We start from the raw sequence: 27,540 nt of genomic DNA, 5'->3' as shown, positions 1-27,540 counted from the left end.
AGGTCCATTTTAACTCAATGTAATTTGCTATATTTTGAACAGATGAGGTTGAAAGTCAAGAAAGAGACAGCTTGGGAAATGAAGCTTCTGACGAAACCACAAAACATCAAAGTGTCATTAAAGAAAGCTCTCATGTGAAATCTGAAGATAAACTACACGTAGTTCAACTTATCGATGCGTCTACCGAGCCACTTGAATGTGTATCCATTTCTATAAAGGATGAGGAGGAGGAGGAGGAAGAAGAAGAAGAGGAAGAGGACGAAGATGAAGATGAGGAAGAGGAAGATGAGGATGACCAAGCTTCTGACTTTGATGCACAAGAGGATTCTGTTACATCTGAAAGCTGGCCTACAGAAACGAAATCCAAATCGGTTGACAGCAATGATGATCAGCATGATATTGACGAAGATAACTTTCAAACAGTTTTCATCTCTGAAGATGGCACCACGGTCATTGGCGACAAACTGGCAGTGGTGACCTGCAGCGTTTGCGGCGAAGCTTTTGCAGCCAAACCTGAGAGTTCAAAAGGATCGAAGCCAGTTAAATGCATCAAATGTTCTATACTTGCAACCGGTCCTCAGAAACCAAAGAAGTGGACAAAGGAGGCCCTGCGGGAAGGTTTTTTGTACCTGCCTAAAAATTCCAACCGGGACGCAACAGAAGCCTTCACCATTAACAGCAAAGTCGTCATCAAGAAAATCGCTAGCGGGGATGAATCAGCTGAGAGACCTCCTAGAGTTCCTCCAGGGGATAAAGTGCTGATGTGCGACGAGTGTGGCCGATACTTCTCCCAGCAGGCTGCCTTGGATATCCATCGTAGAATCCATACTGGGGAAAAACCTTTTGTTTGCTTGAAGTGTGGTAAAGGCTTTAGAAGCAAAGGAAACCTTGTATCTCACCAAACTGTCCACACAGAGGATAAGCAGTTCCAGTGTTCCATATGCGATAAGTATTTTAAACGGAGCCTTGGCCTCATCGAGCACATGAGGCTTCATACTGGCGAGAAACCTTTCACTTGCCCTGACTGCGGCAAATGTTTTTCTCAACGCTCAGCCTTTAGCACCCACCAGAAGATCCATGCAGATGGTAAAGTGTTTACATGCTTTGACTGTGGCCGTTGCTTCAAAACTAAAGCTGACCTTCGGACACATGAGCTGGTTCATCTGGGCGACAAGCCGTTTCAGTGTACAGAGTGCGGGGAGGGGTTTACAAGACGAGCCAACTTGCTTAGGCATCAACGTACGCATTCAGGGGTGAAGCCCTTCTCCTGCGCTGATTGCGGCAAGACTTTTACACGAAAGCTCGGCCTTCTGAAACACGAAAGGCTCCATATTAGAGAAGAAGCACAAGCCAGGTTTCGAGCAAGTATGGCTTTTGCGGCATCCCAAGCATCAGCATGAACACTGAGGCATATCAGGCAAAGTACCCTTTTAAACAACTTCCATGTCCATACCTTAACTGAGTCAGTTCTGGGCAGATCCTGGGAGCCAGATATCCAGTTTGACATAAAAAGAAAAAATAGCACCCAGCTTTTTTTATTTTTATTTATTGTTTTTTTGGGGGGTTTTGGTGCTAAAGGCTCATGTCTTGTGCCTCCCTGATAGAAAAGGTTGGATCACCCAGCAGTGTCTGCCCCATTGGGAACTTTATAATGGGGATCTCTGTAGCTGAGTTCCTAGCTCTGCTCATCAAATTCATGTTTTGTTTACAAAGGGGTCCCACTCCTGCAACATGCAGGAAGAAGAATGAAATTACTTTGCTGAAGAGAAGAGTTCCAGAGGTTTAGACTCTGGCTGATTTGGCCACAGAAGCCAGTAAAATATATTGGCCAGAACTAAGCGTTCAGTTCACATAACCACTTAAGTTCTGGGGCCTTTCGCTCCCTAATCCCAATGAGTCTGTGTTGTTTCCCATCCAGAGATGTCTCCGCTCCGCACCTTATACCTTCTATCATTTGTAGTCTAGCCCAACATATCATGTATTTTCTTTTGGGACAGATAGGGCTTTAATTTTGTAGCAGGTTTGGATACTGATATTTTTGTTTACTCGGTTTTATAGGGAAGAAATTGTGAGAAATAAGAAAAAATGCATTCTTAACTGTATGGTACAGGACAGTAGGCTTTGGGCGATTGGACACTGGCAAAAAACTTGCTAGAGCCGCTCCTATTACATGCTTATATAACCCCACCCATTCCATGAGACTGTTTTTGTGCTAGTGTCCCTAGGTGATGGACCTCTTCTCCTAAAAGTTCTTTCAATCATTACTTTTTTCTTCTGACACTTTTACCAAGATCTGACTCCGTATTGTCCTAGGCTATCCAGCAGTTTCCTGTTTGGTAACCCTCAGTGTTATAGCTTGAGGACTGTACCCAGACCTCAATGTGTGCTGCGGCCACTAGATCCTGCGTTACACGCGCACCCTGGCGAAAAGTGCAATGTGTGTGGTTGGCTGCAGGAAGCTATATAGGTCCAGTTTCATCTCCATGGTTTCCTGAAAACCCCTTCGGGTGTTTGCCCACCATGGTACTCGAAGCTTGGACCCCTAACAGGCCCACTGATGTGGATGAGGTAAGACAGGGTTTCCCTGTATTTTGGACTGGCTCCTGGCTAATAGACACTTCACAGTGGTTAATGCAGAATACATAGATAGAGACAAGAAGAACATGGAGTAACGTAATAACGTGAATAACTCCTGATTCCTCTAAAATTGCCTATGGTGCCAAAAATGTTAAACTTTTTTTTCACCATCCAGACTTAGTCTTAGGATGATGATGTAGATGTGGCATTCCTCACAGCTGACACACTTCCACCCGCCATATCTGTTGGAAAACATGCATAGTGAATTTTCCTGATGCCTTCTGCAACAGAGATGCAGTCACGGGATCCCTGTCAGTGCATGGGTTATTGCTGATCCTGCATTCCGGACACACAAACCCCATTCTTTCATATCCCATTCAGTGAGTACCCCGTGGGGAATCACCTCACTTTAACAATGGTGGATCACAGGTGCAAGGGAGCTGAAACAAAGGGCATTCCGATGATTGCCTACAGGAAATTTGGAACTGTTCAGGGTGATAGCTGTTCCCTTGTCCTGAAGCAATGTCCTGTTATGACACTACTCCCATCATGGAAGCAATAGAGGAAAGTAATGGTGATGCAGATATTGCATAAGAAGCTGCTGAGGATTTTCAAACCCCTGCATTCTATGAGCCTGAAAGCTATGGCTTCTCCACAATTTTCGCCATACTGTGAACACACTGATCGATGTGGTGCAAACTAGTCTTTGTCTAGAAGCAACTAATTCTCCACTGCCAAAACAAGCATGGACACTCTGGGCACTTATAGGCTGGCAAAATTTAAAAAGGAGGAGTGGGAGAAGTCAGTTGGCATTTGTGCCAGTGTGAATCTGAGACCACTGGGCCCAATCTGTAATTTCAAAGGGGTACAAAATAGAATTTCTACCTCTACACTCCAATCTGGCAGCTTTGACTCAAAAACAGGCAGATTTACTGGCAGCGTTACACAAACTTCAGTCACAAGGAGTGCTGTACCAGTTCCTTTAGCGGAAAGATTCTGAAGTTTTTATTCAAATCCCCAAACCAAATGGGGGGATCTGCCACATATTGCCTAAAATCTCTAAACAGATTTCTTTGTGAACAAAAAATTCCATATCGAATCAGCAAAATCATCATTGTTTCTTTGGGACAAGGGTAATACCTATTACACATCCATAAATTAATATTTGGTATTCCATAAATTCCATGTGCTGATATGAAGTATAAAAATGTGGTCAATACAGTTGTATAAAACCAGGCAAGCAAACCCTTTACCCATGTAGCGGCAATCCAGGAAAAACCCCCATGTGTGGTATGTGAAAGCTGTATCATTGGTGAGGCTGAAAAGGGCGTATTATTTCGAGCCGGGCCGCATTCACCAGAGGTGATGCACCGAAAGTGACGTCGATAGATGGTCGGAAGACGCTGGTAAGGTGCCGCTAATGGACGGAAATGCAAAGCCTGGACAGCAAGCGGAGGGGTAACCATGACACTGTGCTTGCTTGCATGGCTTATATACAACTGTATTGACCACACTTTTATACTTCATATCAGCATATGGATTTTATGGAATACCAAATATTGATTTATGGCTTTTTTAATAGATACTCTTTATTGAACTTTTAATTGACTTTGTCTTGCTATCCCACAATGCATCATTCTGCCCTGGAATGACTATTTGGCACTTACAATTACAGATGGTATTAAGCCCCAAGCACTGTTTTTGTTTGCAATTATTCTATCTTCCACTTCTCCGGGTGGTTTTTCATAGCAGCTGTGGACTACTACATGGCCAAAGATCATATGAGTTATCGACAACTGTAGACTTTAGCACCAGATTCCTGTATGTTTTTTGATTCCAGTCTATACATCCCTGTCTACCCCTCACATCAACAATATCTAAATTTTGCTGAGGGGGACCAACACTTTGAATTTGTAGCACTACTATTTATGCGCCCCTCTTCATCCTGAGTGCTTGCAAAAGTCCCCACTTCTTGCTTTTTTGTGGACCCAGGGAATTCATGTCACAGGCTTCTTAAACTACCTTCTGCTGCAGGACTCCTCAGCCACAACTTTGTCTGCCAACATCCAAAAGACAATTTAGTTCTTTCAAACCTGCTTGTTAATCAACTTTCCAAAATCTGCCTTTCAGCCCTCATACCAATTGGAAAACCTGGGTCTAATCTTGGATGTAATCCTAGCCAAAATTTTCCTTCCTCCTGAAAATATTGCCTTTTTAAGGTCCCACACATTGATCCTCAGATCCAAAAGCCACCTCCAGTTTGCCTCTGCATGAGGCTTTTAGGCCTAAAAGTAGCATTCTTTGATGCAGTTGCCCAGTTTCACTCCAAGTCACTTCAACTCAACATCCTCACATCGTAGAACAAACAGATACATTGCACCTATCTAATGCATCTATCTAGCTAGGCAAATCTTTCCCTGGCCTGGTGGATCTCCAACTCTGCCCTTGACTTGGAAAAGTCATTCCATCCCATGCCCTGGAAAGTGGTGAAAAGGGATGCAAGCCTTAACGGCTTGGGGGGGTTTACAACTCCCTAACTGTCCAGGGAAACTGATTCTCAGAGGAAGTAAGACTCGGCTCTCAGTTCTAGAAGGCAATCAAATTAACAATTGAAACACCAGAACTCCCTTCATTGTGTGCGGTCGGTCAATGCGACCTAAAAAAAACATCAATGGGGCAAGCGTAATCAAAATCTACTGTTTTTAGATGGATTTGTCAGCTTATTTCATGGGCTTGTGGCCTTGCAGTGGTTCCCAACTGCTCTCCTCAGGACCCACGAACAGGCCAGATTTTAAGTATTACCTTGGGGAGATGCAGACTAGAATACTGCCATCACTGAGCAGCAAATGATATATCACCTGTGATGTATTTCAGTTATCTTGCAAACCTGGCCTGTTAGTGGGTCCTGAGAACAGAAGTTGAGAACCACTGCCTTAAAGGAAGAGTCCTGCCATTCCCTGTAACAGCCTAATCTACCAGGAGTGTTGGTGCTTCCTGGACTGATCAACATCAGCCTTCTGTAGCTCAAGTTTGCAAGCTGCCACCTGCTCTTCAGTTCATACCCTTTGTTCAGGCCTCTGCAGATACAACCTTCAGGCAGAGGGCCTTGCAAATTGCTGTTTGAGGTTCAAACCTATTTTGGAGTTGGGGCCTGTTGCCGCTTTGCCCTTCTCACATATTCAGTGCTTTGGGACATCTCTATTGTAATGGATATGAAGATACACTGTGTCCTGTGATGTATGATCCCACCCCTCTTCCTATGCCCGTGGCTTGCTACAAAACTGCGCTGAGAGGGGATTACTGCTTTTTTTTGGCCAGTGTCTACTCACCTGAGGATGGCAGCATGACTCTATTGTAATGAATATGAAAATGCCCTGTATCCTGTGATGTCAGCTGCTAACGCCTAGACCCAAGGGAGTGGTCTCTTCACCCCTAGGTCCTCCAGAATCTATGTCAAAGGTGGGGGAAACAGATGTGGACATCCTGGCCTCCAGGTTCAACAGACAATTTTAAAAGGCTGATATATGCCTTTCCTTGTTTCCTTCAAGATATTTATCTTGCCTTGCATAGCAGTCAAAGAATAAGACAGAAAGAGTTCTGGTGATCCTCATTACACTGAATCGGGCCAGACAGACGTCGTACAGAAACATACTCAAAACAGATTTAGTGGTGCAAGGCCCCCTACTCCACCCCGCTTCTCAGTTGCTAGCTTTACCGGCATCGCTATTGATACCCAGGTTCTGAAGGATAGGGTTAACTCTGACTTAGTTGAGTCCAGCTTACTCAGAGTGAGACAATCTACCTCCTGCCCACTGTGAGGACAGACAACTGAGTCCAAGGGAATACTTTGTTCTTATTTCGGACTTTATTTTATCAGACTTTTTCAAGCAACTGGCCCTGAATAAACCCCCCCCCCCCCCCCATGAGCTGTTTAGGATATCCCTTTGGGTAAAAAATGCTTGGTGGTCTTGGTACCAAGACTTTCTAACAGATTTAATGGTCACAAGAAAGGCAACCCTACATGTGAGGTCTCCCAAGGTGGGCTCAAGGCCACTTCAATGAGGATAGCATCTCCCCTAACTTCTGTCCTACTCTACAATGCCGAGGAAATTTTCCTACACTGCCTGGGTGGTTTTAGGGTCCACCTGGAAGCCACGGCTTCTGTTTGCAAAACTGAGTCTGAGTGTCCTAGCATTGGACTCTGGGAAAGAACAACCTGAATCCCGCTCCACCATTGCCAGGTGCATTATATGGCTTTGTCCAGAGCCTACGCCCTTAAAAAAAAAAAGGTTCCTCCATTCCCTATTAGAGCTTATTCTACCAAGTCAGTTGCAGTCTCTCGGGCTTCCCAGCATTGAGCATCTATTCTATACCCTAGATTTGCAAGGCCACCATTTGGTCCTTTGTCTCCAAATTCTTCAGGTTTTACAAGATTGATGTTCACACTGTAGTTTTGGCTGCAAGGTGCTGCAAACTGTTATCTAAGTGTTTTTTTCGGGTTTCTTCACCCTTGTTTTTTCTGTGAGCCTTTTAGCAGCTCTGTTTGCTATGTTGTTGCCCACCCCTCAGTTTATTACTTTGGAACATCTCATAGTCTATAAATACCAGCTCTGTGTCCTGTACTGTAATAACATAATGGGATATGTGGCTTATGTAAATTCCTTATCTTGGAGTGCAGTACAGAACACAGGCCCCCCACCTTCTGTGGTCACTCCATATTGCTTGTGTGAAAATTGGAGTCTCACAGAATGGATGGGGTTAAACGAAAATGGGCTAGGGGCAGTCCTAACAGTTTCTTTTTTCCAGTGTCCAATCACCTGAAGGTAGCTTGCATATAACCCATGGTCTATATCAGTGTTTCTCAACTCCAGTTCTCAAGGCGCCCCAACAGGTCATGATTTCAGGCTTTCCATTATTTTGCACAGGTGATTTGATCAGTTTCACTGCCTTAGTAATTCCCACAGCCGTTTCATCTGAGGGAAATCCTTAAAACATGACCTGTTGGGGAGCCTTGAGGACTGGAGTTAAGAAACACTGGTCTATATATATATATAAGCTCTGTGTCCTGTACTATACTTATAGAACAGGAATTTACAGGCAAGTCAAAACTGAATTGGGAATAATTACAGGAAAATATTTTGATCATCCCCCAAGATATTTACCTGGAAAAACAATACCGATTTGTGTAATCTGTTAGCATATCATGACACTAATTTAAAAAAATCTATTCAAGTGTATGTTCTCAAATCAAAAAGTACCTTCTATTGCTGTCAGCATCCTCCAAATTCGTTTTCTTCACTGCTTGTTCCAAACAAACGGAAGGGAGGGGGAAAGTGAAAGGTTCTGGAGCATGTGGAGGATGTTACAAGGTGTCAGAAAACCATTTTAAGGAACGGTTTTATAAAAAAAATTAGTAGTGGATGTGTATAGATTATTTTTGGAGAATAAGAATAACATTTAGTGTTACTTTAAGACCCCATACACACTATTATATTTTTGTCTTCAGCTTTACCAAAACCATGTAGTGCAAGGGCTGCCTGATTGCATACAAATTGAAACTCTTAAGGTTTGACCTCATATTATATGGTTTTGGTAAATCTGAAGACAAAAATCTGCAGTGTGTATGGGGCTTTAGATAAGATCAAGTCAAATTGACAAGGGCACAGTTTTGCACGACTGCAAATTTTTCATGGGTTTGTGATTGCTAAAAATCCCTGATTGTTTCAGCTCCTGAACCTAGTGCTGGATGCCAGCTATCCCGAAATTGTTTCAGCTCCTGAACCTAGTGCTGGATGCCAGCTATCCCGAAATTGTTTCAGCTCCTGAACCTAGTGCTGGATGCCAGCTATCACTAATAGTCAGCAGTTCTAGCCTGCACCCCAGCTGGGACAGGAGACAACCACTGATGTCCGGTGCCATTTTGCGGGACTCAAGTGCTTAAATATAATTTTTATTTTTACTTTTGGGTGGACTTTGCCTGTAGATTCATTCACTCGCACCTGAACTCTGCATTTTTCTTTTTACTACATTTTTTTTTCCTTTTGTAAGTGGTGCAGTATGTTTGCTGATGAGTTTCCGTGGTTCTTCTGATGAAGCTCTTCTCCCCCCCTAGTGATTGGTTTTCTCAGCAGCCTGTCATCTTTGAGATCTAATCATGAGTAAGCAGAACAATCATGTCAAATATCTGCACACAGAATATGGTTTTAAGAGACAATGTGCTCCAGCTATAAGAGACAAATTAGACACAAGTAGCAGCTGTATGCAGAAACCCTTTTAGACGTCATAGATTCAATTCTAGTTTTGTTCAAGTTTTTTTTTCCTTTTCCGTTTGAATTTCTAAAATCACGCGGTAGTGAATACTAAACAGATGTAGAGGTAGGTGGTTTAGTAAGAAAAAAGTTATTGTGTCTGAACCATGTATTAATACATTTTGCAATTTCAATAAACAAACCATTTTTATGATTTTTCAGAATTATATTTTTTATTGAAACAAGAATTTCCTCTACTCTACAGCAGGGGTGTCAAACTCATTTCCATCGTGGGCCTCATCAGCATTATGGTTTCCTTCAAAGGGCCAGTTGTATCTGTAAGACTATATAAATGTAACTATTCTTCTTTATCATATTAAATGATTGCCTCGACATTCGATTATTACTGGTTTTACTAATAACTTAAGACTCAGTGCTGGTTTGCACCTGCTTGAGCAGATGTTCAGGGCACCCCCCCCCCCTTACATCAGATGTCAAGCGCCACCCACACTCCCTTACATCAGATGTCAAGCGCCACCCACACTCCCGTACATCACAATGCACCCCCCTTACTTTGTGCTGCTGCTGGGAAGAAGCTGGGAGCGGAGCTGGGAAGCAGAAGGTATGGGGTCTGGAGGAGGACCAGAGGAGGGCTGGAATCAGCTGAATGCTGAGAGGAGGGGAGGGGATGCTGCTGCTCAACAGAGGAGCACAGGATCTGTAGTAGTTCTGTCCTCTTCTCTGCTGCCAACTGCTGGGGGGGGGGGGGGTGCAGAGACAATCCTCTCCACAACTGCATGGAGAAGTGCAGGATCTGGCAGAGGAGTTCTGTTCTCTCTGCTGCAGACTGCTGAGACAAGGTGGGGGTGTAGACAAGGGGGATGTCGTAGGAGAGGTGCGAGGGCCACATGAAATGGCCTGGCAGGCTAGATTCAGCCACGGGCTGAATGATTTACAGTAAAACATGCTAATATCCATCATTGAAGGATTTACATAACCAGCAACGTTAAAACCTGCTCTACACAATGCAGAATTTGATGAAAGGGAAATAATCGTTATATAGAGATGTCACAGCACAAGCTCTTACTAGCCATGTGCAGAACATAGAGCCTTAAAGTCACCATGTCACCATGCAGTTTGCTTTATTTTAGAAGGTATGCTTTTCTAAACAACTGACTGTACTTCTCTGGCACCCGTGTCCTGAAACAATGCCGTTTTACTGTTCCCTGACCGCATCAATTAGCCTCATCAATCCCTTAGCTAATCAGTTTTAATTAAAGCCCAATTGCCACTTCACTGTACACTTGGTAAATACATTCCAGGTGCATTAAAACAAAAGGTGTGCAAAGTCTTTGTTTTTCAGCCTGAGCCTGATCAGAAAAGCTGCTCCCTTGTCAGCATGGCACAGAGATGCATACTTAACCACTAACGGGCCAAGTGAGTAAGCCTGCATGGTTGGCCCCAGAGCAAGCTGGTTGGATGGAGGGGCCAAGAGCGTTGACTGGGGACCCGAGAAGAGGAGGATCCTGGGCTGCTCTATGCAAAACCACTGCACAGAATAGGTAAGTATAACATGTTTTATATTTTAACCCCTTTGCCCCCATGCTATTGCCGAAAGACTGCTACAGCATGGGCCTTAATTGCTGGGAGGGCGTCCATGTACATCCTCCCGTGCATGAGCTGCCTGTGCGCCCCCTGCGGGGCACGATCTGTGATCAGCGAGTCAGTGAGACTCGGCTGATCATAGATCAAAGTAATGGGGTTAATCCCGACCCCTTACCATGTGATCAGCTGTCAGTCAATGACAGCTGATCACATGGTGTAAACAGCTGGTAGTCGGCTATTTTTTTCCCTCACACTGACAGCGTGAGGAGAAAAAAAAACCTGATCCCCGGCTTCTGTCAGAGGGACATCGGTCCCAAACACGGAGAGCCGCCGCCGCCTCATCTGTGCCCACCAGTGCCACCTGCCATTGCCCACCAGTGCCACTTACCAGTGCAAATCAGTGCCCACCAGTGCCACCTATCAGTCCTTATCAGTGCCACCTATCAGTCCTTATCAGTGCCACATATCAGTGCATCCTCATCAGCGCACATCAATGAAGGAGAAAAATCACGTGTTTGCAAACTATGAATAAAGGTTTTGTTTTTTGTTTTTTTCAAAATTTTTGGTCTTTTTTTTTTATTCGTTTAGCAAAAAAAAAAAAAAAAATCCAAGTAGTGATTAAATACCACCAAAAGAAAGCTTTATTTGTGTGAAAAAAAAATGATAAAAAATTCATTTGGGTACAGTGTAGCAAGACCGCGCAATTGTCATTCAAATTGTGACAGCGCTGAAAGCTGAAAATTGGCCTGGGCAGGAAGGGGGTTTAGGGGCCCGGTAGGCAAGTGGTAAAGAAAGGAAAACCAAGACTTTAACATCACTTTAAACCCATCAGATGATTCCTGTGTGATTCAGCAAAATGCCTAGGAACACTGGGCCTGATTTACTAAAACTGGAGAGTGCAAAATCTGGTGCAGCTCTACATAGAAACCAATCAACTTCCAGGTTTTTTTTTTTTTTTTGTCAAAGCTTAATTGAACAAGCTGAAGTTAAAAGCGGATTGGCTACAGTTGCACCAGATTTTGCACTCTCCAATTTTAGTAAATCAACCACATTGTTTTGTATTGCCATCTTCTACAAACCTCCAGTGTTCGTTGAAGTGTGCGTGTAGGATCCTACTGGTTCTCCCTACATACAGAAGACTACATATGGGGATGTGAGACAATAGATGACATACTTTGAAGAACAGGTTCTGAAAGGATTGGATGGTCTTGTCCTTTCCCACAAAGGATTTTTGACCAAGTGAAACGTGTTTGCAAATTAGACATTTTTTCTTTTTACATTGGAACGTTGATATTTCAACTGTATTTCCAGGTATAATCAAGAACTTTGCTAGGGGCTTTTCTGTACGAAACTTTAGGCCTACTATTGCATATGGCCTATATGCATGACACTAAGGCCTCGTACACACGGTTTGATTGTTGGACGACCGAGCGTCTGATTTTTGTCAAAAGCGCGTGTGCAGGATTTTGTCTAGCATACTAACTATCCTCAAATTGTCGTTTGACAAACACGAACGTAGTGACGTACTATGGGAATATAAAGCGGAAGTTCATTTCTCAAGGGCCACCCTTTTGGGCCCCTTCTGCTAATTTCGTGTTAGTAGAAGTTTGGTGAGCTTTGATTCACGATTTTCAGATCATACAAAACAAATGCCTTTTAAAATACGTTTAGCATAACTACATCAGTATCACCAGCAAAGCAGCTTCATTATTATCCCATTAAAGAAGATGAGAATTTTGACATTTAATCAATTGCCACGTCACGAATGTTAATTCTGGATTACGAACAGTAGTTTACAAGACCAAACTCTTCCCAGTCGTTCCTTGATTCCGAGCATGCGTGTTTGTAAGTTCTTTCGACTTTTGTGTGATGGATTTCTGTACTCACCATCAGAAAATCAGACGTTGAGTTCACATCAGACAAAAATTTTATAGCCTGCACATACAGGTGAAATAAGATTAAAAAAAAAAAAGAGTAAGCTTTTTCAACTAATTCTGCAGGCTGTTCTTTCAGCTCATTCATTTTTTGGAATAAAACTATATTGTATATAGCCTTAATCCCTAGTGCAATTTTGCTTCAGCCTACAGAATTGACTTTTTAGGATGTTTTGCACTTGTCTGGGATGATGGCAACTTGTATAATGTACCGTATATACTCGAGTGTAAGCCGAGTTTTTCAGCCCATTTTTTAGGCTGAACCCCCCCCCTCGAGTGAGCCGTACAGCAGCCGTACCTTTGATTATTAAAACAGCGGATGACTCCCGCTGTGTTATGCAGTCTGTTCGGCAGCCATCCATTGTAACAAAGCCCCGCCTCCTCCTCGTCCGTGATAGAGGAACACTGATACAGTGCTGGGAAACTGTATCAGTGTTCCGTCTATCACAGACAAGGAGGAGGCAGGGCTTTTTTACAATGGACGGCTGAACAGACTGCATAACACAGCAGGAGACACCCGCTGTTTTAGTAATCAAAGGTACGGCGGCAGATGGGCACAGTGAGGCTGCAAATGGACACAATGAGGCTGCAAATGGGCACAGTTAGGCTGCAAATGGGCATTGTTTACCCAGTAGCTGCTGCATTTTCCAACCCTAGGCTTATACTCGAGTCAATAAGCTTTCCCAGTTTTTTGTGGTAAAATTAGGTGGCTCGGTTTAGATTCGGGTCGGCCTATTCTTGAGTATATACTGTAAGTATTCCCAGATGTGGGCTTAAAATAATTATTGGCTACAATACTACCCTCCAAGTGACTAAATTCAAGGCCAAAAAAAGGCACATGGCATCACAAAGGTGAAGGATAATCCAAAGTTATTCTGATTGCACCAGGCTACAAAATCTACTACAGATGAAGACAGATTGTCCCAAACAAACAATGACCATGTCATCTATACAATATAGCAGCCATAACAATGTTGGCAGCATAGGGATTAATGTTCTAAATATATTGGAGCTACCATACTCCCATTGTGAGATTGGCATAGCTGGGAGTGATGTGGATTCACATAGTTGTGCCGGTTTGTTGAATGTACAGTGCCTTGAAAAAGTATTCACACCCCTTGAAATTTTCCACATTTTGTCATGTTACAACCAAAAACGTAAATGTATTTTATTGGGATTTTATGTGTTAGACCAACATAAAGTGGCACATAATTGTGAAGTGGAAGGAAAATGATTGGTGAAATGAAATGGTTTTCAAAATTTTTTACAAATAAATATGTGAACAGTGTGGCATGCATTTGTATTCAGCCCCCCTGACTCAATACTTTGCAGCGAAAGGTGGTTCTACAATTATAGCTGCAAGTCTTTTTATGTCTGCCAGCTTTGCACATCTAGAGAGTGAAATTTGTGCCCATTCTTTTTTGCAAAATAGCTCAAACTCTGTCAGATTGGATGGAGAGCGTCTGTGAACAGCAATTTTCATGTCTTACCACAGATTCTCAATTGGATTTAGGACGGGACTTTCACTGGGCCATTCTAATACATGAATACGCTTTGATATAAAGCATTCCATTGTAGCTCTTGCTATATGTTTAGGGTCGTTTTCCTGCTGGAAGCTGAACCTCTGCCCCAGTTTCAAGTCTTTTGCAGACTCAACAGTTATGCCCCGTACACACGGTCGGACTTTGTTCGGACATTCCGACAACAAAATCCTAGGATTTTTTCCCACGGATGTTGGCTCAAACTTGTTTTGCTTACACACGGTCGCACAAAGTTGTCGGAATTTCCGATCGACAACCACGCGGTCACGTACACCACGTACGACGAGACTAGAAAAGGCCGGTTCAGAACCAAGCGCGGCACCCTTTGGGCTCCTTTTGCTAATCTCGTGTTAGTAAAAGTTTGGTGAGAGACGATTCGCGCTTTTTCAGACTCGTGGCTTTCAGATCGTTTTCTGCTGTTCAGTTTGTGCTTGTGGGTTTGTATCTGCTCTTCAGTGCGTGCAGTCAGTTCGTATCAGAGTTTTCTGTGTGATCTTGCCTGCTCGTTGCTGTTTTTCAGGTCGCTCTTCACAGGCCTTGCTGTTCTTCAGTGCGTTCTGTTACTTCGTTCTGAGCAGCCGACCGTTTTCTAGCCATGTTTCGTATGCGTACTCCTTGTACAGTTCGTGCTGTGCGGGGGCTTGGTGTTGGGGTCCTGACCTTGACACAAGTCCAGTCCATGAACAGGGTGGGGAGGAGTTCATGGACCAAGAATTGGTTGCTTCAGCGTCACCAGTTCTCTCATATGCTTTTGCTCCGTGAGATCCGTGAGAATAATCCTGATGATTTCAGGAACTTTCTCAGGATGACGGACCCCGTGTTTCACCGTTTGTTGGCTTTGCTGACCCCTTATATTAGCAGGCAGGATACCTGCATGAGGCAAGCCATCACTCCGGAGCAGAGGTTGGTCGCTACCCTGCGGTATTTGGCCACAGGGAGAAGCTTGCAGGACCTCAAGTTCTCGACAGGCATCTCCCCCCAGGCTCTTCTTTGTGGACATTTACTGCTTGTGTTTGTTTGAGCTGACCCTGACAGAAATGTGTGGAGTGCAGAAAATGTCGTGATTGTGTAACCTTATACAAAGCACTGTTGGCTGTTATTTACTAAATGCAAAGACACTTTTCACTACAAGTGCACTTGCAACTGCACTGAAACTGCACTTGTAGTGCAAAGTGGATTTCCCCTTAGGAAATAACCCCCATTTTCTCATCAAACAACAATTACATCACCCCAAAAGTGTTGTAGCGTTGAGACAATAATCCACACATTCTTGATGAACAATCTTTTTAATACCTGCACAATCACATGTGCATTTACCAAAGGTTTTTCTGACAAACCAACATGTTTGTTGTATAACAATTTTTGTGGTGTCATTATCCAAAATCAAAATGTGCATTTTATAGAAAACAGGCCTGTGTAAAACCCACAAGAAAGACACAAATCTTGATCTTACAAAGTTCACATTTGGTAGAACTGGAAGGCAATATCAGACATAAGTATTTAGGAACTGTGTTTGATATTGCGTTCAGATGGGGGGAAATCACCCCTGGAAAAGCCAAATTTCACAATGTCAACATGTGCAACCTGCCATCACGGGGGATCAAGGGACGTGTTTTGGGGGAGAAAGCCCTTCCTCACCGCTACTTTATTATTGAGGAAGGGGTTGCACCCCCAAAACGCATCCATTGATCTCCCGTGATGGCAGATAGCACATGTTGGCACACTGTGTGCATCCTCCAAATTTGGCTTTGGGAAAAATCACAAAAACATTTCGCACATTGTAGCACACAAAAGAAGAAAGTGATTTGGAGGGGCTTTAAACTCGCCCCAAAACATCAATGATGTTTTTATATTTTGGAATAACATCATTGATGTTTTGCTTGATGTTTTCCAATTGTAAATTACACCCCATGATCTCCCCGATCAGGATCTGGGCACTTTCGGATGTGAAAGGATCTTCATCCACAACCTCACGATCACCTAAAAAGAGAGGAACCCCAAAATAAATTAGGTCTAAAAAAAATGCCGCCATCCATCTCTTATCTGAGCCTGTGGTCGCAGACACTCACCTGTTGTGGTAACTACTTCCACCACGTCTTCATCCTCCTGCTCATCTTGTGTTGGGGGGATTTCCCCTTCTTCCAGAGGGGGGGGGGCTCTGGTCTCCTCGGATGAGGGGTGTCTTCCGTGTCTTTTCTCCCCTATGTAAAACAAAAATGGTATAATTAGCACACAGATATTTAATGTCAGAACTATGAAGATGAAACATTGCTTGGAAGTGGGGTACAATTATCTATTTTAGCCGAGTTCCAACATGTAGCTTTTTTAGTGTCCTTTGTCAAGCTGCAATACTTTACCTGTTTGGTAAAAGCTTCACAGATGTATCCCCCCCATATAGTATACATTGGAGCACCTGTGTGGCCCCCTAATAAAAATGGTGTTCTGGGGTCCCACACTAGTGCTCCAGTGTCCAGATGTGAAAACAGCTGCTCAGTGTCCTCTCCTTACACACAATCTAGTTTGCATTTCATTCTAGTAACAAAGCCATCTACACAATCCAATTCTTTGAAGACAAGTATAGGGCGTCAAAATGGTGGCCAAATGCATATGGCCTAAACAATGGTATTTTATCGTCCGAAATAACAATGTGTGATCCGAACGAATAATGTGCCCATGAACATGAAAGTTGCCATTTTAAACAGTTCCTAAAAGCACATGGAGCAGCACAAACGTAATAAACATAAAGAATAGGAACACAACACAACTACTTACTTTTTTGCAGCACTCTCCGGATCTTTCTGTACTGCTCATGTTCTCGTAATTTCAGGTCCGACCACCGCTTCCTGAGCTGATCTTTCGATCGTCGTACCCCGAATTTCCGGTGCAGACTCCTGACCACTTTCGCCATGATCTTGGCCTTTCAGACATTGGGGTTGGGGTAAGGCCCATACTTTCCATCATAGTCGGCTTTCTTCAGGATGTCCACCATCTCCAACATCTCCCCAAAGGACATATTTGAGTCCTTTAATCTCCTTCTGGATCGGGACGTTTCAGGCTCTGGCCTTTCCTCCTCCTCCTCGTTGCTACAATTAGCATGATCCTGCTGTCTATCCGCCATGTGCTCTTCCCCCACTGCGCCGAACGAAAAGGGGCGGGGAATAGACTAGAAAGAACGTCAGGGGCAGGCGGAGTTATACGCATGCGCAGTGTGTATAAATCGTAACGCGCGTGTCTTACGTACGATCTGTGAGCGGAGGAAGGAGCATCGGAGACGCCGATCGTGCTAACGAAGGTAGGATCTAAACTTGGGCCTATACTGCTTCGAAATGGAAGCCTATATTGTAACAAGATTAGGGGAGTTTGGCCTGACATTAGGCTTTGTCGTGTGTTGTGTCTTACAGAGAAAATGGATGGGTTCAACGACCACAATTTCCTGCCCCTGTTCATAGACAAGTACAGGGAGCTGCCCTGTCTGTGGCAAGTGAGACACCCCCACTATAACCACAAACAGAAGAGGCAGACAGCGCTGGAGAAACTGCTGGAGTTGGTGAAGCCGGTGGTCCCCACAGCAACCATCCCTTATTTGAAAGCTAAAATTGGTGGCCTGAGGAGCACATATCTTAGGGAGCGCAAGAAGGTCACAGATTCCCAGAGATCCGGAGCTGCAGCAGATGACGTTTATGTCCCCAGGCTGTGGTACTATGAGAGACTGCGATTTCTGTCAGACCACACTGAAGTCAGGGAATCCCTCTCAACTCTTCCTTCCACTCTTCCTTCCACCCCAGCTGAGGCTTCCGATGTCCAACCTGGGCCTTCCAGCCAGGAAGAAATGGAGGAGCCCAGCTGGAGTCAGGTATAGCATTCTTCTACAGATTTCTGGTCAATAAATAAATGATGTTTATTAGATGTTATTATTGATCACTAATTGCTGTTTTACATATCAATAGACAGTAGTGGGCACCCAAAATTGGGAAAAGAATGAAAACTGCTGGCCTCAGAAGGATAGTCTGTTATATTTGTTAACATTCAATTTGCAGCAGTCAGGAGGTGAAAATTGTGTGTGATTGATGAATAAAAAACTAAAACTATGTCCCTTTTTCATACACAGGAAGACCTCAGCCAGGAGGAGGTTGTGGAATGTGGCAGTCAGGAGCAGGCGGGGATTATTAGTGTCAGTCAGGAGGAGGCGGGGCTAAGTGTCAGCCAAGAGAAGCCAGGGACAAGTCGCAGCCTGACTGAGTCTCAGGTCCCTCCCCTCCGCCTGCCATATAAACGAGCCAGGAAGGCCACTCCGAGTCCCGTGCAGGATTCAGCGTACAGGCTGATCCAGGAGGCTTCGGCGTCCCTCCGAGCCTTCCCCAGTTCTGAAGAGGCCTTTGCCTGCATGGCTGCCACAAAGTTGCAGGGCATGCAGGAGGGTCAACGCAAGATCTCTGAGGACCTGATTTATAAAGTCCTTCATAAGGGGGAGAGTGGGGAACTGACACACAAGACGGATGTCATTGAGAGGGACGATCCTCCTCCTCCTCCTCCTGCTGCCACAACTCCACCACCACAGCCAAAGGCTGGAAGGAAGCGTGGAAAGAAGACCTGAGAGTGATTGCCCTGGGTTCAGTCTGGTCTGACAGAAGCTGCAGTCTCTCGTATGACCACAGCCTGGGGACACAGATGTCATCTGCTGCTTTCCGGATCTCTGGGACTTCTGGACCAGACTGCCCTCCCTTATGATATGGACTCCTCAGGCCACCAATTTTGCTTTTAAATAGTTGATGTCTGCCCCGGGGGTCCAAGGCTTCGCCCACTTCTGCAGTTTCTCCAGCGTTGCCTCCCTCTTTGTTTAGTTGTGAGCCCTTAATAAAATATTTTTGGGTAAATTCTACTCTCCTGTGTGTGTTTTCATCCAAAAAGGACAGTTTGTTGGTGACGATTCAGGTACATTTCTAAAGTACAATGTGAAATTAACAAGGGACAACAACACCAAACAATCTCCTACAGATTAAATAGAACAACATATTAGTGGTGTTGTGGGAACTTGTCACAAAAAACACACAAACATTTTCGGGAATACAAATCAAAATCACGAAAAAAAATAAAAATAAAAAAGAGAAACACAAAAAAAGAATCTACATTAAAGTCCAAACAAAAAAAAAATTTTGTTGTCAGATGTGAGAAATCAAAATATATTGAGGGAATCCTGATAAATAGTAACGAAATAAGTTTGTGAGAAGTGTGTGTGAATATGAGCAGCAAAACTACTTAATTCTTGTCACATTATAAAGAAGAAGAGAGTGCGCTGTATTAAACCATTTTGAACATTGCAGCGTGACGAAAGTGCTGTATCCATTCCGAACGCTACGTTTACCAGAACGAGCTGTCCCGTGTCGGAATTTCTTCTGAGCATGCGTGGCACTTTGTGCGTCGGAACAGGCCACACACGGTCGGAATTGACGCGATCGGATTTTGTTGTCGGAAAATTTTATCTCCTGCTGTCCAACTTTGTGTGTCGGAAAATCCGATGGAAAATGTCCGATGGCGCCCACACACGGTCGGAATTTCCGACAACACGCTCCGATCGGACATTGTCCATCGGAAAATCCGACCGTGTGTACGGGGCATTAGTGTTCTTTTAAGATTTCCCTGTATTTGGCTCCATCCATCTTCACATCAACTTTGACCAGCTTTCCTGCCTCTGCTGAAGAAAGGCATCCCCACAACATAATGCTGTCACCACCATGTTTCACGATGGGGATGGTGTGTTTGGGGTGATGTGCAGTGTTAGTTTTCAGTAACAACAAATGGCCCCTGCCCCCACCTATAACTGGCCTTCACAGCAAGGAGCACATGGAAGGGAAAACGCATGAAAGACAAAAACAGAACATTCCATAGCTTAACTCACCAACCAGTCATCCAACTGTTGGACAGGTTAATTTGGTTGGATGGCAGACTGGTTGGCGAGCTATGAATTGTTCTGTTTTTGTCTTTCAGTGTTAGTTTTCCGCCACACATGAACTTTTTGGCCTAAAAGCAAAACGCTAATTTAGGTCTCATCTGACATCTTCCACATGTTTGATGTGTCCCTCACATGGCAAACTGCAAATGGGACTTCTTATGGCTTTCTTTCAACAATTACTTTCTCCTTGCCACTCTTCCATAAAGGCCAGATTTGTGGAGTGCACGACTAATAGTTGTCCTGTGGACAGATTCTCCCACCTGAGCTGTGGATCTCTGCAGCTCCTCCAGAGTTACCATGGGCCTTTTGACTGCTTCTCTGATGAATGCTCTCCTTGCCCGGCCTGTCAGTTTAGGTGGACAACCATGTCTTGGTAGGTTTGCAGTTGTGCCATAATCTTTCCATTTTCGAATGATGGATTGAACAGTGCTCAGTGAGATGTTCAAAGCTTGAGATATTTTTTTATAACCTAACCCTGCTTTAAACTTCTCCACAACTTTATCCCTGACCTGTCTGGTGTGTTCCTTGGCCGCCATGATGTGGTTTGAAGCCCTCAGAAGTTTGTTAGAGAACCTTAGTGAACAAAAAACAACTGTATTTATAATGAGATTAAATTACACACAGGTGGACTCTATTTACTAATTAGGTGACTTCTGAAGGAAATTGGTTCCACTAGATATTAGTTAGAGGTATCAGAATAAAGGGGGCTGAATACAAATGCACGCCACACTTTTCACATATTTATTTGTAAAAAAAAATAAATAAATCTGAAAACCATTTATAATTTTATTTCTACTTCACAATTATGTGCCACTTTGTGTTGGTCTTTCACATAAAATCCCAATAAAATACGTTTTAATATTTGGTTGTAACATGACAAAATGTGGAAAATTTCAAGGGGTATGAATACTCTTTCAAGGCACTGTATAGTAACTTAACTCCTAGTGGACTCGTGCAATTTCATCCACATCCTCTCCAATACCTAGCATCTAATTTACTTGTGTGCCATTTGTTTGTTTTTTATTACTGTTTGGAACACGTTTATAAGTGCAGAGTTCTGGCTAATGATAATACTAAGGACCAACTGTTGATCCTGACTACAAAAGGGTGAGGATTCATCCCACAGAGTATTTTCTAGAATTAATCTTTTTCCTTGCACCAAGCAAAGTACATCTTCCATGCGCGATGGTAGACTTTGCAGGATTAGACTTCCTTACTACTATTAACATTGTTGGAATCCCTAATTTAAAGATACCCTTGTCCCTCAAGGCTTGGGCTTGGGCCATGCTATTAAAACAAGTGACCATAAAGCAGGATGGTAAACTTTGGTCCTTAAAACAAAAGGTCCAGACGATCTGAAAAAAGCCCATAGAATATATGCCAGGATCAGGCTAGAATACCACATCTGCGTGGGCCAATATGGAGCTTTGAGGATCACCAAAATACCCTCCATCTCAAACTTGTGGAGTAGATAAGGAAGGAGTTTCAGAGAATGAAAGGCAGTACTGATCCCATAGAGCCACCATAGCATGTACTGCTTCCACTAGAGCTTCTCTGTACCTGTTGATAAACCTGTCCAGTGTATTGAACCTGGAAACTAGGAGGTCCACATCCGGCGTCCTTCTCCTTTGACACTGGTCCTGGAACACCTCCTGATGTAGGAAGCACTCCCCTGGATCCAGGCGCTGCCAGCTGAGGAAGTCTCCCTGCCAATTTTCCATGACTGGGATGTAATCAGTATGAGGGAGAAGGGGGGTTAACTAGGCTACTCCATTGTTATTGCCCAGTAACACCAGTGTTGAAAATGGACTATCTCTGTACCCAGTGAGTAGGAAACACATAAGGACATTTTTTTTAAAAAGTATACATTTATTAGAAAAATATAAAAATTAAAATAGACACAATAGAGTGTGACAAATTTATTATAAGGAGTAACGCATTAACAATGATATATTCTAAAACCCATCAGGTAGGTGGGGGCAGAGTGATGCGGGTAGAAGCAGGTCCTCGACTAGTTTCGCGACAACTGTCGCTTCTTCAGGAGGATTACCCAAAGCATCAGTGAAGACCCAGAGGGGGTGCAAAGACGGCTATTGAGACACCACAAACTGGTGTCTCACCCCGGGCGGACACGGGAGGCAGAAAATTTGGTAACGCCTGAGGTGTACCTGTTTGATTAGAGCACCTGGGAATGACAGCACACTAGATTAGCGTTTGGGGTTGATGGTAATTTAACCCCATTTAAAAGAAGATATATACGGAGGGGATGAGCCCAGTAGCAGCCGCTGTGTCTAGGTTGAATAACCAGGAAAATCTTGAAAACAAGCGTGTGAAATCAAGCATTCCCAGGTGTGAGCTGTAATCAGTGTAGAGTAAAGTTCTGTCCAAGATAGAATTATTTCTATGCTTGCTGGGGCAAGACGCCTGGTTCTTTCCTCATGTACACTACTGACACTAACACTGACTGGATCCTTATAGGAAGACCCTCTAGTTAGCCACTGACACCGATGCAGGAGGTTTTGATTGCAGCCACAGGCATCAAAGCTGGGAAGCACTATTAAGCCTCATTGATATGTGTTTGCCCACACTGGGATGCACAGGTGTTCCATGCATCCCTGTGCAGGTGATCCTATTCATGTCAACTGGGACGCAGCGGCTGTACAGACAGCTGCTGCTCCCAATTTGACAGTTGTGTGGGTGCTTTTTTTTTTTTCTACTCCCACGCACAAAAACAGCAGGGCCGAAATTTTCAGGCAATGAGCTGGGCTGCCTAACTTAACGAAATGTCTTTTTTCAACCAGACTAACTATGTAACCATGTAAGTACAAGTCTATCTAGTTCAACCAATACTTCAATGCACAAAAACTAGCTACTGTCCATCTTCTATATCTTAGCAGTTGTTAATGACTGCAGTGAAGGAAGCCACTAGCATAGGTACTATAATAACATAATGAAAATATGGAATACCAAGCATGTGAAAAAATGCAAGGCACCTAAGCTCCCTCTTAAACCTGTATGAATTTGTTGGAACATCCTATTCCAAAACCATAGACGTTGTTATGGCTGCAAATTATGTACTTCATAATAGTCTACATCAATGGTCTTCAAACTGCGACCCTTTGCTTACCTTTATTCGGCCCTTGAGGCATTATTCCTGCCACCTACAACAGGGCAGAATGGACAACGGACAACAAAAATAGGGCTCTATTCCTCCCAATGATACTATTTCTTCCTAATACCAAAGATTGGGCATTAAGTCCCACTGGGCACAGTCTGGCCCTTCTAAAGTCTGAAGGACAGTAAACTGGCCCTTTCTTTAGAAAGTTTGGTGACCCCTGGTCTACATTCTTCTGAGAATGCTTTCCGTAAGATTTTGGTGTGTCTGAATTTGTGCCCATTCAGCCAAAAGGACCATTTGTGAGGTACTGATGTTGGATGAGAAGACCTGGCTTAGAAGTGGCATTCAAATTCATTCCAAAGGTGTTTGGTAGGGATAAGGTCTAAGCTCTGTGCAGGTCACTTGAGCTCCTCCACACCAAAACCATGGCTTTTAAAGCTGGCTTTGGACACAGTCATGCTGGAACAGAAAAGTCCTTCCTCAAAATTGTTCACACACGGTTCAATGTTCATAAATGTCTAAAATGTCTTTTGTATGCTGTAGCTGGAAACACTGACACAATCATCTGAAGGGATGTCCACATTAGATCATATAGTGTAGATAATATTGTCAAATATCCATAAACGTCTTTTTCAATTAAATTTATTCATATCAGACCACACAAAGTCAGTCAACTAACATTTTCAGGAGCTTGGCAATGGCATCTACTGGATTTCTCTGTGTGACAAGTCACATTTATGCATAAGACTGGCACAAAATACTTCTTGGACATCAATCTCATTTTATTAATGAAGGGTCATACACATGATCAGATCTACTGAACAACAGGTGTATATATATATATTTATATATATTTAGATTTATACATAGCTTTACATCATCAAATGTATAAAAGAAACATATTCATTGTGTTGTACAAAGAACATACTGTTACATATTTAATAGTATAAAGCAGGAAAAAAAAAAAGAAGATCGTGCTCGTACCACTGAGCCATCCAAGTGTGAAAATTAAGAAAAAATAAATTAATTAATTAAAAGGCAAGTACCTTTGTAAAACCTTGGATTTCTTCCTTAGTGACCTGATCCAGATTTAGCATATCTGCTACAAATAAGTGTTACCTGGAATAATGCAATACATACAGTACATACTCGAATTGTAGTTCCTTGCCCATATACATGAAATTAAAGTTTCCTGACCCAGCACCCCCTCCCACCCACATACTGTACCTCCCCCCATGATAAGTAGGACCACGCTTGCTCTCTCCATTCACATGATCACCTGAGTTGTATTACCGTCCCTTCTTTGTGAGGATCTTTACTATTTGAGTTCCTTAGGCCACGGAAGGCACCTGCCACACCCTTGCAAAGTATATGCTCATCTAGTAGCCTGCATACACCCAACCTCCCAATAGCTTGAGAGGGCATAGGAGTTAGCTGGAGCCTACACGGGTCTGAGGACTCGCTTAACAGTGGAGGAGCCTAGCTATTGGTTGGTCAACCACCCAGCACTGTAAGGTGGGGGAAAGTCAAATGCCCCATTCATACCTGGAGTATATCACTTCACTCAGGCAAGTGAATCAATTCAATTTAGGGCCCCGCTGAAGCCTCAACCCAAATGTTACAGATAAGTCAGAGCGAGCAAGATTTTAAGTTTTCCATGTCCTTTTAAAGCATACACCTTCCTTAATTTTTTTTTTTTCCATTTCTCTTATGGGTAAATAATTGGATGCCAAGTTTTCCTCTGGCTGTAGCAACAGGGGAACCCTGTTCTTGAAGCAACTTCCATCCCCTAAGGTCCTTCTTTGATGCCTGTGTGATAGTATTAGAGATGTGCACAATGAAAAAATATGCTTTGTTTCAGTTTCATTCATTAAGTAAAATCATTTTGTTTTGTCATAATCCTTATGTTAGAATGATTTGTTATTTCAGGAGAGTACATATTTGTTGTTCCGAATCAGTTTGTATTTTTGGAAGTTGTTTTCATTCATTATAATATTAAGTTGAATTAATGTTCTCATTCCCAACTGACTTTGTTGGGTAGGCCACGCACATACAAATTAAACAATTGCTCTCAATTTTAACCCCAATACAAAAAGAATCTTATTTGAATATTCACAATGCTCTCACTAGAATGGAAACAAATAGATCCAAATCAATTCGGATCATTCGTTATGTAATTTCGTTAATTCCAATACTTCAAACATTAACAAAAAAGCTCAAACTATTGCACCATGTCATCCGAATGAATTGTTTTTGTTATTTATTTCGGAAGAGTTGAAATTTGTTACTTTTGTGATTTGGATACATTAGAATCTCTGAATCACGCAAATTTCATCAGCATTTCAATTCATTATAAAATTGCACATGTCTGACTGGTATGCTGACATCACTTACTTTCTTAACACTGCCCTGTAAAGGAGGTGATCATGTGGCTCGAGTGGCCATCCATGGTGCTTCCAAAAAAGGTCAAGTGCTTTGCAGAAGTATCTATCTCCCCGTCCCTTAGCCCCAGAGTGTCCCACATACTGTAATGTTGCAATTATTATGGTATTATAGATTTATGGTGAACCTGCTCTTATGCTCATGAAGGGCAAAACAACAAGCTCACATTAAATCTGGGCCTACAGCATCTAATACTCACCTTTCCCTCTGTTCTTGGGAGTCCTGCATTAGCAAAGCACGGGTTCATGTTATGTTGAGTTTTATATAAATGTTTGGATAGAATAGTCCATATTGTAAAAAAAGGGTCTCTTAAAAACTGCTTAAAGCGGAGTTCTACCCAAAAAAGGAACTACCGCTTTAAGGGAGGTGACGACCTGACATGCCACATTTGGCATGTCATTTTTTTGGGTGGAGCGAATACCCTCTTTTTAGAGGATCCCAGCTTCCACTTCCACCTGGCGCACCGCGGCACCGGAAGGGAGATCACCTCTCCCCCCTCCCTCTCGGCAATCATCTGGGACACGTCACAGGTCCCAGATGATTGCCCGGCTAGTCACGGCGCATGGCTCGCGCATGCGCAGTGGGTGCCCAGCTGACGCCCACAGTTACAATGCCAGAGATGAGCAGGGCTTCGTTCCCCCGCATCGCTGCACCCTGGGACAGGTAAGTGTCCGATTATTAAAAGTCAGCAGCTGCAGTATTTGTAGCTGCTGACTTTTAATTTTTTTTTACAAGCAGAACTCCGCTTTAATGCAGTTTATGTTGTGAAGTTATAAAACATGTCAAAAAAAACAATTCTAGCAAAAAAGGCCCATGATGAGTCCCCTAGGTCTTCCTACACCAAGCTTCGGTGTGTAAAGGAAAGTATTCATTGTGGTTGACAGCTTGCTCCGCTGTAAGCTTAAAATCAAACCGGTTCAGGAGATTTTCAGATCTCCAATACCCAATCTGCCCCTCAAAAAAGATCTTCCTCTAAACCTGAGCCCTCTTCAGGATCTAGTGACTAATGACCAATTGCCCTCCCTTGATACTATTAAAGAGACTTACATTGTCTCCTTGGACCACTTTACATTTCTGCAAATTTCAGCATACCTACGTCATAATCTGACCCCTTCTCTTACGATACCCCATACAGCCTGGTCATACTGTACCTCCACCTCCCCTAGAGCAAAGGGCATCTCCATTCTATATAATCTCCTACAAGCTAAAAATTAGTTTGTGAAATCCACCTCCATGATGAAATGGGAACAAGAGTTGGGTTCTGTATTCTCAGACTCCCACTGGCTGAAGGCTATACAGTACAACTCAACATTTACTAAATGTATTAACTATTGGGAAATATCCCAGAAAATACTACACAGGTGGTATCTAAGCCCAGCACGTTTAGTGAAATTCACAAACACCAATGACCATTTATGCTGGAGTGGATCCCAGAGTGGGTACTCTGATCCATACACTGTGGGAATGCCCACCCCTGAAAAGCTTCTGGAACAGAATTTTCACACTCATCTCCGAGGTCACAGGCTGACAAAACCCAAATACTGCATTAGCCCTATTCAGCATAGCAATGGATAACTTTCAGCCCTATGGTAGACCATCTACTGTTTACGCCAGATTGATGATTCTTAGAAAGTGGAGAGGTCTTTTAGATCCTAATAGCTCTGATGTAAAGACTCAGATTCCCGATCTGGAGTGCTAAACAGTGCTTTTAGCTCACTGTGAGGTTCATCTGAGACAGTTCCATAGAGCCTGGGAACAGTGGATTGTAACTCTGACACCATATCTGAACGAATGTTTTTTGATTTAGACAATTAATTGTTGCCATTATACTGCTTAAGTGAGGAGGCACTGTGTTCCTGCCTCAGGTGACCAGCCCCACAGGAATTCTCTCCTTTGGGACTTGTGGACTAATGAACATCTGCGATTTATCTTCTCATTGTTTGTTTTAACCTGTTCAACATGAATCCTTAGTAATCCACATCAATGCTCTAATTCGGATTAGTGTTTATAGTCTCCAAGATAACGGCTTCAAAGCCGCTCAGTCCTTCTCTGTAGGTGTTTAGCTACAACCTATACAACGTTTAATCTACTATGTACGGTTTGACAAAATATCAATAAAAAATAT

At 43.2% G+C, this 27,540-nt stretch overlaps 1 protein-coding gene across 3 annotated transcripts in view; it reads left to right on the top strand.

Annotated features, from left to right (window-relative positions):
* Positions 1-9,113, top strand: part of LOC141106421 (uncharacterized) — a 34,985-nt gene extending 25,872 nt beyond the window's left edge. For 2 of the 3 annotated variants that reach the window (XM_073597193.1, XM_073597191.1), the window contains one exon: positions 43-9,112. In XM_073597193.1, coding sequence (XP_073453294.1) covers positions 43-1,400 — 1,358 coding nt within the window. In that variant the 3' untranslated portion in view covers positions 1,401-9,112. Of the gene's footprint in view, positions 1-42 lie in introns of all 3 variants that reach the window. The other variant, XM_073597194.1, reaches the window with a different exon arrangement.
* Positions 9,114-27,540: the final 18,427 nt, after the last annotated feature.

The sequence above is a fragment of the Aquarana catesbeiana genome, linkage group LG08 (genome assembly GCF_042186555.1).
Source record: "Aquarana catesbeiana isolate 2022-GZ linkage group LG08, ASM4218655v1, whole genome shotgun sequence".
Taxonomy (NCBI): Eukaryota; Metazoa; Chordata; class Amphibia; order Anura; family Ranidae; genus Aquarana; species Aquarana catesbeiana.
Note: the sequence above shows the minus strand (reverse complement) of the source record. Positions and strands in the feature narration are given on the sequence as shown.